Genomic DNA, 13,021 nt, shown 5'->3' with positions numbered 1-13,021 from the left:
CCTCCTCTCCTTGCTCTCCCTCCTCTCCCTCCTCTCCCTCCTCTCCCTCCTCTTCCTCCTCTCCCTCCTCTCCCTTCCTCCTCATTCCTTCTTGGCGTCTGTTTTCCTCTGGCCCCGGAAGGTCCCCCCATCCTGTTGGTCCTGCAGAGGCTTCTTGTGAAAGCGGCTTCAGAGTCCCCCTGGAATGTTCTAGTTCTCTTCTTCCCAAAAGAGGACGAGGGGACGTCGGAGCCAAGGGGCCCAGCTGTCCACTAACCCACCCAAGTGGACCAGGGTTGCCGCCCTCTCCAGGCTGCCCGGGTCTGATCCACCTTCGTGGCCATTTCTGGAACATTTGGTGAGTCCATCTGCGGGAACCAAGGGAGGAGGACAGACCCCTGTCAGTACTGGGCCATGAAGTCCATCTCCCCAGGGCACCTTGGAGGATCTGGCCCCTCTCCCTCCCTCCCTCGTCTCCCCAACTCCTCTCCAAAGTCCCCAGAACGCGTTGAGTTCACCCCGGAGGGAAGCCTCAGGAGGCTGGCTGGCTGCTGACGACCTGAGGGCGCCACGCCATGGCTTTTAGAATGATCTTTTTAAAGCAGGACTCCAGTCAACGGCACCCTCTCTGCTAGCACCCCCGTGACTTCCCACTGCTCTTGGGGTTCAGGACAAACGTCCCATAAGCCCCCTCAGCTCTGCACTGTCCCACCCACAGAGGGAGGATGTCTTGGGGGGGGGTGCCAAAGGAGGAGGAGCTGCAAGAGTCCACGTCATCCTGTCCTCTCAGCAATGACGTCAGGCCCAGGAGGCCCGACCCGGTCCTAGCATCCCTGAGAGCATGTAGCTCCTCTGGGTGCTCAAGCAAGGACACACGTGTGCACACACACACACACCCCACGCTCTCTGTCACGCGGGTCCACCCTTAGGTGGATCCAAGATAACTGGCGTTAGGTGTGCAGCACGCGCTCGGCACATCCAGAGCAGCATCTCTTCCCAGGGGAATAAGCCACTGCTGGGCTCCAATCACATGGTGGTCACTACTGGGCTGGTTTCCATGGCAATGCCTGACGTCCAGGATCAAGACCAGCTTCCTGCTTCCTCTCAGGTGGGCGCCCCCATCTCTGGCGTGGGAAGCTGCTCAGGTCCCTGCTAGGGGCCACCTGTGCCGGCTCACCCGCAGGAGAGGGCAAAGTGGAGCGTGGGGGCAGTTTTCCAACAGGAAGCCCTCCCTCCCTGGCCTTGTATATCTCGTGGCTTTGTCTCTGCCAGGTGGCTTTGTGTCTGCCAGGTGTCTGCCCAGGAATGAGGCAAAACAGACTCAAGTTCTCTCAAAATGGAGGTGCTTCTGCCTGACTCCCAAAAATCAAAACTCTTGACTGGAAAATTACCAGGGCCCCATTAGCAATTAAGCAAAAGAGAAGAGGCTGCTTCAGAGCTCAGATGGGTGGGTGGCCAGCAGGCACACAGGACACGGCCTGGGTAGGTTCAGGCAGGAGATGGGGGCCAGGATATGTGGAGAAGGTGGGCTTGTCCATCTGGATACGGAGTCACAAAGGGTGGAGCCAGAAGTGGCCTCATGGTGGCTTGGTCCAAATTCACTTTACAAATGCAGAAACTGAGGCCCAGGGGCAAGTGACTTTCCCAGGGCGCGATGGTGGCCAGGGACAGAGTCAGGCGTGTGCGGGTTCTTGGCTCCTAACGCAGGGCTCTGTGTTTTACACAGGGTCGGGTGTGCTGTTTCAGGAACATCAGAGGGACCCCTGTAGGTAGGTGGTGATTGACAAATCTTCCCTCTTCCAGTTTTCTTTGATATAAATCCAGACTCCTAAGTATTAGCCTGGGGCGCAGTGGGCCACATTTATGATTAGCTGGGAACACAGTTTATGTATTTGACTACCTGGGATAAAATCCACGTCTTACCCTATTTTATTATGAAAGTGAAGATCCTAGTTGTAAGCTATGCTACCTGTCTGTGTGTCATGTAAACCGAGGAGTGACGTGCACAGATGTGGAGAGCCAGGCGTCCCACCGCCTCGTAAATCGTCTACCCATTTAAGAGCCTTCGATTCTAATGGCAAGTCCCGGGGCTGATTCCTCCTGACTTGAAAGTCCAGGTTCTGCCCCTCACTTGGTGCAGGGCCTCTTGTTTTAGAGGCCAGGGCTGCAGGGGCCACCTGAGGGCCCAGGGTGGCAGGATCCAGGAGTCCCCTTTGTCTGCCCACTACCTGAAGCTCAAGGGTACCCTGGATGCTGCTCTGACCCCATTGATGAAGTATTTCTTCCGAAGATGTTAAAATAGGAGGACACGCACACACACACACGCACACATGAGTACTCTGTCATAGCAATCCACTCACTCCTAGGTTTCTTAAAGAAACTTGCATAAGTGCACATGAGAAATCATGGGAATGTTCATAACAACATTTCCTGTAAGAGAAAGAGAAAGATGGAAGGGGTGGGGTGGGGGCAGTGAGAAAGGGAAGAAGGAAGGAATGAAAGAAAGAAAAAAGGAAATGAATGAATAAAGGGTAAGTATCTGAATGTACATCAACAGAAGAATGGGCTGTGGTATATCCATGTGCTGGAACATTATATAGCAGTGAAAAAGAAGTGACTAGAACAACACATGCCTGTAGAGATGAAGCTCAAAATTTCAGTGTCAAGCAAAAATTGTGCAATGCAATTTTAAAAGGCTTTAATAACAAAGTATAGTGCTTGGGATTTACAGGTGCATGTAGCAAAAATGATAAAGGAATGCCTGGGATAACGAAGCCAAGTTCAGGATCCTAGTCCCCTGCACAAAGGGCACCCAAGGGGACTTCGGCTGTGGTTGTTAAGTTGTATTACACTTGGCAGTGGTTTGTGAGGGCTTCCTGCATGCCTAAAATACTAAGTAAAAGAAAAAGAAAAAGAGGAACACGGGGCTGCTCACCCTGTTGGAAATTATTTATTTACCACTGCAAGGTTTGGCTCCAAAGTGCAACACCAGACGTATGACCACAATGTCTCGTGCGTCTTTTGTGCTTCGGTTCGTGACTGCAACACACACACACACACACACACAGACAGCGTTTGACCACAGGAAACACTGAGGGCAAAGTCAACATCAGAGGACTAGGTGTCTTCAGGTGGTCCCCACCTCCCTGTGGCTTTGGCTATAGCCACCTTCCACCCAGACTCCTTTACACCCCAAAGGAATTGACCCCAAGAACTGTGGTCCTCGCCGGCTCTCTACCTCACTTCCACCAGGGCAGCTGGTCTCCGACCTGCACCATGTCCCACCTCAGGCTGGCGTGGCCGGGTGAGGCAAGGTCTCGGCCAGCGGCCCTCAACAAATCCATCTTGATTGGGTGCAGGAAATGGATCCACAGGTCAGCGAGGCTGACTCCTAAATCTCCACTCCCCAGGCCATCTCTGTGAAAGAACCAGGTCACCTTTTGGGTGACAGTCCAGCCTGAAATGGTCTCACTTTGTTTTCAGCCCTGCTTCCCAGCCCTGAAAATGCTCCAACAAAGAACAAGGTCTCTGTTGATCCCAACCGATCAGACGCGTTCACGCAGCCTCAGCCGCTAATTCAGAGGTAAATTGCAAATGCCTGGTACAAGGTCAGCGGAGGCAAAGATCATCTTTTTATTGGGCAGTTTGACATCTCTGGATAATTTAAAAGTCACCAAAAGGGAGTTTTGGTGGAAGAGCATAGCAATCACATCGTCCTTTGTTGCTCATTACGTGCCTGTGGAGAGCCGTGACTTAAGTGGACAGTAATACTCATGTCCTGAAACTGCAGCTCATCTGGGAGGACCGGGGCCTCCTCACGGACGGCTCTGCAGGGCGCTCCTCTTCTGCATTCCCAGGGTCTCTTTCCAGCCTCTCCGCCATCCAGCCAGCCGTCCTCCATTAATTCATTCAACAAACACTTAGGGGGCTCCCTCGGGCAGCTCTTCCTAGGCACTTGGAAGACGCCAGTGAACACGCAGACAGACCCCTGCAGAGCTGATCCGTGCATCCCTGCTAAGGGAGGTGGTGACTGACACCGAGCTGTCCTGAGGTGAGATGCCACTCCCGTCAGGGGCCACCCTTAGTTTGGATTCTGGAACACTAAACCTTTGGGAGCCACGGAAATGCATGAAAGAACTCCGGGGGAATGGCGAGTCAGGGACCAGGGGTCCTGCCCAGCCCAGCTCACAAGTCCTTTGATGGGGCTCCAAGGCAGGTGTACAGGTTTATAGGAGGAAAGAATGCATGTTTCCTGATGTTAAGTCCAAACACAAATTTTTATAGACTGGAGTAGCAGATGTCACCAAGAACTGAGTGAGGTCAGTTCCCAGCGGGCCTGGGGAACACACTGGCCTCTTTTGGCCATGCCAAGCAAGATGGGGTGATTCGGGGCTTGTTCTCAGAAGCGTGTTTTAGGAAAACACTGTCGCTGCTTCACCTCAGAACACTTGGCAAGGGCCAGACCACTGTGAAGGACAGGGTTTCCGACTCTCTGGAAGACTTGCCCGTGAAGGAAGGATCCGATGTTTGCCTGGTTTTCCAGGGGGAAGCTATTTCAAATGCGTTTCTGTTTCTGTATAGAAGGAGCCAGTCATGACCAAAGGTTACGAGGTCCCTCTCGGATTCTCAGGGAGAGCTTAAGAGAGACTGGATTCACGGAGGCATGATGGCCCGATTCCATCTAGAAATCCTCATCTAGATTGGGGAACCCGGGTGACATCGGAAGGTCCAGAGTTTGGAAGTTCATACAGAGGAGTCCAAATGCAGAACCCACGGTGGTGGAAATAGCCAGAAGTTCTGGCACGTTCGGGGCTTGAAGTGAAAGACAGTCGTCTGGCTTAAAGATCATCTGCTAGAGTTTGTTTTTAGCCAACAGCTTTGGGACACCACCCCATCTGTCACATCCCATGCAGACAGCTCCCACGACACGGGTCCTGTTTTACAGAGAACGGCGTTGAGGTTCTGAGGACCTGACCACCAAACACCCAGGAGTCCGGGTCACCTGTGAGGGCTATGGTCACTCTGCAAGTGCATCATTAGACTGAATTAAACAATGGGGACATCTACTGGGAATAACAAGGGAGGAGGTCAACACCTAGCTGCTGGTTATTTACCCATTACAGTGAAAGTCCCCAAACCAGAGGGGAGGGAGGGAGGCGCATTTACAAAAGACCTCATTTCCTTTTAAAGTTGCCTTCTGGATGCACTAGACCAAGCTCCTAAGGACTTCTCCCTGGAACGGCTGGAATGCTGAGAAGGGACGGGTCTGTCACACAGGGTCACTTTGGTGATGCTGGTGGACATGACAACTAATACTCAGTCAACATCTCGCTCAGGGACCCCTGGGGGATCCCACCTATACTTTGTGGGGGACGGGTTCCCCAAGTATAACATAAGTCAATTAAAAAAATAAAACAATAAAATTCTTCAATTAAAAAAAATACCACGCACACAAGGGAGTCCAAAAGCAGAATCAGAAATGCACAGATTTTAAAATGAAAAATTAAAATGAATAAAAATCAGAGGACGTAAATTCACTCTGACAGTTGAGGAGTACGGCGTTAGACCAGGTGCCCCTGGTGTTGGGGCCGTGGAGGGCTGTCCACGCTGGACGCTGTCTGGAATGCTGTAGAAGGGGTCTCTCCAAGCAGGGTCCTCCCTGCTCTGCTCTGCTTGGGATCGCGGTGCCTGTGGCTGAGGGCCGGGCCTTGGCTGGGAACAATGACCCGGAGGTCCACGGCTGGAGTCTGCTGGTGATTCTTCACATGCTAATGTCTGAGCACAGCGGGGCTCTGCCTGGAGGGGGCTGGAGTTAACGCTGCTCAGGGCTGTTTCCTTTCACCCAGACAGTCTGATGTATGGGTTGATAGGGGATGATTTTATTTTCTTTATCATTTTTTGAAATGCTTCTTTTTAAAAAGCCCAGATCTTCTTTGCGCCCATTATTCCTCAGCTGGAGCCTCCCTGCCTCCGGCCCAACCTCACCTCAGCTCGCCTGCACATGAGGTGCTCCGATGGGGGGCTCTTCCCACGACAGATGAGCAAAACCATTGCTCAGTGTGACCCAAATGGCCCGCTTCCACACGCAGCGGGGCTGGCTTTCTAAAAACGGGAGTGTGGTGAGAGGGGACCAGGGGCCTCGCCAACCCTCTGCCTCTGCCTTCCGAGCGTCAAAGGAGGAAGGGGCCCACAGGGAGATGGCGGAGGGCGGCCGGGCAGCTACAGGTGCAGCTGGTGCCACATGGCGATCTGGCGGCGAGGGTTTTTGAGCATCTCCTCCCAGTGGCTGCGCTCGGAGCCGGAGGTGTGCAGGCCCAGGCTGCAGCGGCCCAGCGCCCAGCTCCGCCCCGCCTCGTCCTGGCTCAGCGCCTCCAGCTCCACGCTGGACGCCCGCAGCAGGTGGTCCGGCAGCTCAAACATGATCATCTCGTTCCACACGGGGTTGACCCTGTGCTTGGCGCGTTTCGTCTGCTTCTTCTTCAGCTTCTGAGCCTGGTGCTTCAGGGTCACCTTGACAGAGACATCTGAGGAGGGACAGGGAGAAAAGGGAGACAGAGAGGCCAAGTGAGCTCCTGGGGTCCCTCCCGACTCCCCCTCTGGGACGTGCGTTCATTCAACAATCATGAGGTGCCCCCCAAGGGGTACAGCAAACCTTTCTGGACGTGGGGTACAGCAAACCTTTCTGCCTCTGGGAATGGGCTGGGCTGGCTGAAGAGTCCTACTCCAAATACCTGGGGCCCAGTGTTTCAGAGTCTGGAGGCTTTTCAGATTTTGTTATGTGTGCAGATACATATTGAGAAATTTGGGGGACGAGACCCAAGTCTATCTAAACATGAAATTTGTTTCATATGCACCTTACATGCACAGTCTGAAGGTAATTTTATGCAATTAAAAAAATGATTCAGGGCAGGAACCAGGTTTCATGGTATAGAATTTTCCACCTGTGCTTAAAAAGTTTCAGATTTTGGAGCACCTGGTATTTTGGGGTTTTGGATTGGGTGCTGACCTATACCATAACTTAGGATGCTGGTCACTGGATGGGCCATGTTGGGGATGGATATGAGGTCACTTGCCATGAGCCCTTCCAAGCAACTTCCTATCTTTAGATCAAACCAAGTCCAGAACAATGGCTCAGCTAGATTTTAAACTCAGACCAGAAAAGTGATGCTGTTCCCAGGTCCCTGTCCCCTGGATGCATCCAAGCCATCTCGTTCACTATTGAGACAGCAGCTGTCCCACTGGCTGGTGAGTTCTCACTTATACTTCTGTAAGTCTTTCTCTGAGGACCCCAGAGTCATGGGGAAGGTGAAGGCAGATTGCCTGTCCCCCACCCTGAGGCTCTGTCCAATAGCACTGTCCCCCAGGAAACCCACCCGCAGGTTACCAGACAGCTTCCTTTAGCTCAGGAGGAAATTCCTTTTTCATTAGTCAAGGTTCGGGAAGCTAATGTGAGAATAATTGTTACTTTGTATTTATTGCTGCAATTATCACCCCCCCCGGGTGGTTAGTTTGTTATTTCAGCAGAGAGATTTCAGAGACCAAGTGCTGAGCTGTAACTGTTCTTACAGAGCTGTGAAAAAAGAGAAAGAGGCGGAGAGCTGACTGGAGGGCATAAGGAGAAAGCACTGAACTCTAACCATGGGCTCCGGAATCTTCCAGCAAGCTGCTCAGTCCTTTTGATTTTCATTTGCCCAAAATCTTTTGCTCAAAGAATCAGAGCACAGTGCAATTCTATGTTGTTTCCTTCTATAAATAGAGACTTATTTATATCTTGTCATGAGCACTTGGATCCCAGTTGAGGTAGTGTCCCGCTAACCTGGGCTGCTCTTCTACTCTGGAAGATCCCCAAGACCTGGGACCTGGGCTGGGGTATCTGGAAAGGAAGACCAAGGCTTCCAAAGTGTTGGAAAGAGGCTTCTGTGGGTATGTGGGGCGCAGATGCCCTGAATCTCAGGCTTGGTCTCACCCACACACCTTCTGCCTCGCCCACGCTCAGCGGGTGTGGGGTGACAGCTGGCCAAGGCTGAGAACAGAGAAGGCACTGGGGGGGCAGGAGGGCAGTGGTGGCTAGCAGAGATGGGAGCGGAAGAACCCGGACTGCCCGCATGGCTGCCTGCCCAGGAGCTGCATCCAGCCAGGCCCGGGCCAGCTACTCCACTCCCGGAGTAGTGTCTGTCCTGGGTTCCCAGGACCCTTGGCAGAGCTCCCAGGCGGGGAGCCCCGGGCAGCTCCTAGCTGGGCCCAGGAACGAATGGACGTGAACTCCAAGAGGTTTGCAGCTTTAGGTGGAAGATGCATCTGAGGGTGACTTTGAGGGAGAGGAAGGAGGGCCTCAGCAGCTAGGGTGAGATAGCCGCGAGGAGGTCGGGGGCAGGGCAGAACAAAGGAGCAGGGAGGGGCTCTTCTGATGAGGTCAACATCCTGCTTGATGACATGCTCCTGGACACAAGCGGGGACCCAATCAGACAGACCCTTCTGTACTTAGGCTCCTAAGTGGGGACCCGAAGGGAAAATGAAACAGACACATGGACAGAGGGGGCACCCATCAATCACAGTGAGGAGAGCATGGACAGGGGAGGAGATAGGAAAGGAGGAAATTCCAGAGACCATAAAAAGAACAGGCCAAAGCTCCCCCTGGATTCCCGGCTCTGGGGCCCCTTCTCTTCTCAGGCATCTGTCACTGTGGCTTTTGCCATAAACCTGCTGCAGGCTCGTTCTCTCTGTGTCCTGTTCTACAGTCCTTGGCTGAGTGGAGACAGTGAACCCAGTGCCCACAGACGGTGGCGACTTGAGAACTGAGCCTCGTTCTGCTTCCGCTCTCTTGGCCCCACTTCCTGCTGGTGCCCCTCCCCTGGCTCTCTGCCCTCCACCTTACCCTTCCCCAGGAGCTCCTTGGACTGGCTGGAGTGGAGGTTCTTGGCTTTGATCAGCACCACCAGGAGGCGGTTGGCCGCCGGGAGGTAACTGATGGACAGGAGGACCTCTCCGGCTCCTGCAGATGGCTCCTGCAACGGAGGGGACAGGCGGGAAGGGGTCAGACTTGGGAGCGGCTGCTGAGGCTGGGGTCACTCTGGACTTGCATCCAACAGGCATCCCGGCAACCATTCACCCACAGTGGGGTTCCCACCGTTGCAGAAGGGAGCAGGGCACAGAGGAGGGAGACCGGGCCTGTGGGTCATTGCTTCCTACAAAATGTGACTTCATGTTGTATATTCAAGCCCAACATGTACAACAGGGCAGAGATACAACAGGAACAGAGGCTTCCCACCCCCCTGGTTCCTAGGGATTCTCTGTAGAAGTTTAGGGTTCCAGGGACACAGCTTGAGAATCACTACGTTGACCAATCAGGCAGGCTGGAGGGGTATTTCTGCATTTGAAAAGATAATTGCAGCCCGGCCATGCAGGCTGAGAGGGACAATAGTGATGTAATGTGCTGGGCAGAGGCTTGCTTGGCCCCAAAGAGGTCAGGCACATGGTGTAGGAAATTCACTAGAGACAAATGGCCAGTGGCCACTCAGAAGAGATGCAGACGCTTCCAGGAAGCATCTGAACACACCTGTCCTGCAAATGCAGCTTTCCAAGTCTCCAGTGAGATGCCCACGAGGGTCTGTTTGGAATTTCAATCAACAAGAAAGGCTCCTCCAGAGCTAGGGCTTTGGAGGCGGCCAAGCCTGAGAGCAGGCAGGGAGGAGAAGGTGCGGGCGGCGGGACCAGCGGGAGGTGGGAGGCTCCTCTTTGAGCAGAAAGCAGATGGCCTTTCCTCAAAGTCCCCAAGGCAGCTGCCAGGCAGAGGGCTGGGGGGAATGTTCTGGAGGGAACAGGCACACCAGAGCCACCCGTCGGGAGCCAGGGAGGTACCAGGGCCTGGGCAGTGGCCACAGAGCACCCTGGGCTTCTCCTGTCACACTGAGCAGGGGCAATGACGGCTGCTATCTCCCTGGACCCTGCGCACACCGTGACCTCCACCGCCAGGGCCTGGCCGTCAGCGGATTACCCCACCCCTGTGTCTAATGACAGAGGGCAGCAGAGTCCAAGCCAGCCCCACCATCCGCCACTGTGGGATGCCGAGAAGTTATTCAGCTTCTCCAAATGTCGGTTTCCTTGCCAGAAAAGAAAGCGGGGATTCGTCCATTTAGCGAACATGCAGAAAGCACCGACTAGGTGCTCAATGCCACCATTAAAGCAGCGATGAAAACACAGGCAGCCTCCAGGAAGCTCCATCGCATGGGGCAGACAGGAAGCAGTGAAGGCGTAACACGGGCCACGCTCAGTGCCGAGGAATCCCAGGGCATTACATGAGAAAAAGCATTTGGAAGTCCTCATCAAAGCTTATAAATTATAATTCTAATGACCACTGTTAAAATGACACTTCTCATTAACAACCCAGAGCAAAGCCCTGTAACGCTGAGAGCACAACTCCAGAGCCAGCCTGGGTCTGAGTTCCATTCCCACTACCTACCTGCTGTGTGACCTTAGGCAAGTTACTTAACTTGGCTGAGTCTTTATTTCTTCATCAGTAAAACGGGAATAGGATTATTTCTACCTGATAGTGTCATGAAGATTTTTTTTTTTTTTTTTTTTTCAGTGCTAGGGATTGAACCCAGGGGTACTTTACCACTGAGCTACTGTTGGGACTAATGACACATTAACTAACTCAGGCTGACTCCTTACTTCCTGGCAGGTGAGCAAGATCAAGGCCTCAAAGGTGGTTTCAAAGGTTAATGATGATAAATTGGACCACCGTCAGGGATTGGTTAACAACAGTTCCATGAACGTGATCGGCTCGTGCTTGCCATATAGTCCTATGGGACTCTCACCTGCGTGAACACCCCCCCCCCCGCCATGTCTTGCTGACCTTTAAGCTGATTGGTTCCCGCCTAGCCTTCACCCTACATAAAAGCTGTGTGACTTCCTCAATAAACGAGTTCCTGCTGTGACTGGTCTCCCTGACGCGTCTGATTGTCCTCCTCCTGGAGGGCTGGGTGCGGGCGGTCAGTCAGCCCTACCTATCCTGGTCTGGCCTTGTTGGGGAGTGTCCCCTTCCCTTGTCGCTGGTTGAGAAGAGCAAGGGGGCTTAAGACCCCAACAAGCTACCTCTCCAAACTTTTTCTTTTTCAATTTTGAAAATGGAGTCTTGCTAAATTGAGGAGGCTGACCTCCAACTTGCCATCCTCCTGCCTCAGCCTCCTGAGTCGGGGGATTCCATGTGTGCACCACCCCCGCTGGGTCGGGAGGAGTTAACCTGTCACACTCGAGGGCCTAGAGTGCCTGGAACACAGCACGTGGGACGGAACTATCTACTGGGGCTGTGGTCATTAGTCCTTGTGGAGGAGCGACCGGTACTGCCTGAGAGGAGGCAGCCGGGCTTGGGGGAAACCTCCGCCTGCAGTTTCGAACCCCTGCCAGGGGTCACGCCTTTTGCCCACAGTGATCAGCCATGTCACAGAATGACTTGGGAACCTTGGCAGAGACCTGAATCACGGCAGGTAACGTGTATGAAGCCCTTCCCTTGCGCTCTATGCCACGCATGGTCTAGGTCCACCCCGCGGGCTCAGCACCTGGCACAGGAGCGTCACAAGGAAACTTAGAGGAGAGGCGCCCCGTTTCACCTCAACAACCTGAGAGGAACACTGACCCTGTTCCGCTCTGGGACACTGATGCTCAGAGAGGCCAGGTCGCTTGCTGGCCCGGGTCCCGTAGCTAGAAAGCGGTGAAACTGAGCCCCGAGGAGGCCCGGTCTGAAAGGGAGGCCCGGGTCCTAATCCATGGTACTGGCCTCCTGCGTGGCCAGTCTGCCCCTTGCCTCTCATTTCACAGAGCAGGAAGCCAGACTGGGACTGGTGTCTGGCACCTAGCCAGAGGCCGCAGAGTGGCCGGGAACAGACTCCGACTCAAGGTCACTTATCAGAGCTCCCTGGGTGGCCAGGGCTGTAGCCACAGGTGACTGCGCTTGATCCACGACTCCAGGGGAGACTGCACTGTTTCCTGGGGCGAAGGGTGAACCCTGGACCCGCATGCCGTCTGCACTACAGCCAGAGACTTCACGGTGCCCGCCTTAGCTGGCCGGCTCCAAGTGCCAGCTGACAACAATGACCCTCTTTCTTCCTCCCCCTCTTCCTGGTTTCCCCACCCCCGTCCTCGTCCTCGAGGGCTCTCAATGAATCATTCAAGGCTGTCCTTGGAGCAGACTCGCTGAGGTCCTCAATGACGCACCTACTGCTTTGGGCCCAGTGTCTTCCGGCTAGAACTGGAGGCTGCCGGCACCTCTGTTAACCTATTGTGGTCTGGAAAAATAAAACCGGGTTGGAACAACTACCTGCTCCCGCCACCTGGTTCAAATCAGCCCACACCCTGCACCTGCAGGGGGAGCTCTCTGGCTGGCCTGGGGCTCTGCTTCACACACCCAAAGAGACACATTCTAGAATATTCTAGAATATTCATGGAGCAGTGACAGCTTTCAGCAGTGGTGATTATCAGGATGGATAAGGGGGCTCCACTGTAGTGTGACCTGGTCCCCAGCTCCTGGCCTGGGCAGGGTGTGCCAGAGCAGCAGGGCAGGGTATCGGTGGGATGAATGCAGGATACCGCTCCTCTAGGGCAAGGGACAGGGCCTGGACTTCTGCCTAGATGGGCTGAATCTCAGTCCTTCAGGGCCATCAAGGCCTCAAGGCCCAGGGGACCCTCTGTGTCTCCAAGAAAGCCAGCTGACGAGCTTAATAAATAGAAGTGTCGGCTCTCCCCTGGAGGCCCCCATCTGAGATTCCACACAAGTCCCAAATCACACGCTAATTATAGTGTGCTTTGATACCGCCTCGATCCCCTTGAGAGTGGCTGTGACTCTTTTTAAAATTTTTATCAATTTCTTCTGCCTAGGAAAGAAAGGAAATGGGACAAAGAAGAAATGATGGCCAGCAGGGGAGAGGGTGGCAGCCAGGCATCAGGAAAGGCGCCTGCGAGTCACGCTTGGTGCTTGCCCCTGCCCGCGTGGCTGGCGACATCACAGGAGAGCGGGCTGGAGAGGCCTGGCCTCGAGGCTGAGCTC

The 13,021-nt window shown here is 54.0% G+C and overlaps 1 protein-coding gene across 1 annotated transcript in view; it reads right to left on the bottom strand.

Moving 5' to 3' along the window:
* Window positions 1–5,809: 5,809 nt before the first annotated feature.
* Window positions 5,810–13,021, bottom strand: part of SYT13 (synaptotagmin 13) — a 41,458-nt gene continuing 34,246 nt past the window's right edge. The window contains exons 5-6 of the mRNA XM_079102767.1: window positions 8,855–8,984; window positions 5,810–6,503 (exon numbers count right to left, since the gene is read on the bottom strand). Coding sequence (XP_078958893.1) covers window positions 6,199–6,503; window positions 8,855–8,984 — 435 coding nt within the window. The 3' untranslated portion in view covers window positions 5,810–6,198. The remainder of the gene's footprint in view (window positions 6,504–8,854; window positions 8,985–13,021) is intronic.

The sequence above is a fragment of the Sciurus vulgaris genome (assembly GCF_902686455.1).
Source record: "Sciurus vulgaris genome assembly, chromosome: 11".
Lineage (NCBI taxonomy): Eukaryota > Metazoa > Chordata > Mammalia > Rodentia > Sciuridae > Sciurus > Sciurus vulgaris.
Note: the sequence above shows the minus strand (reverse complement) of the source record. Positions and strands in the feature narration are given on the sequence as shown.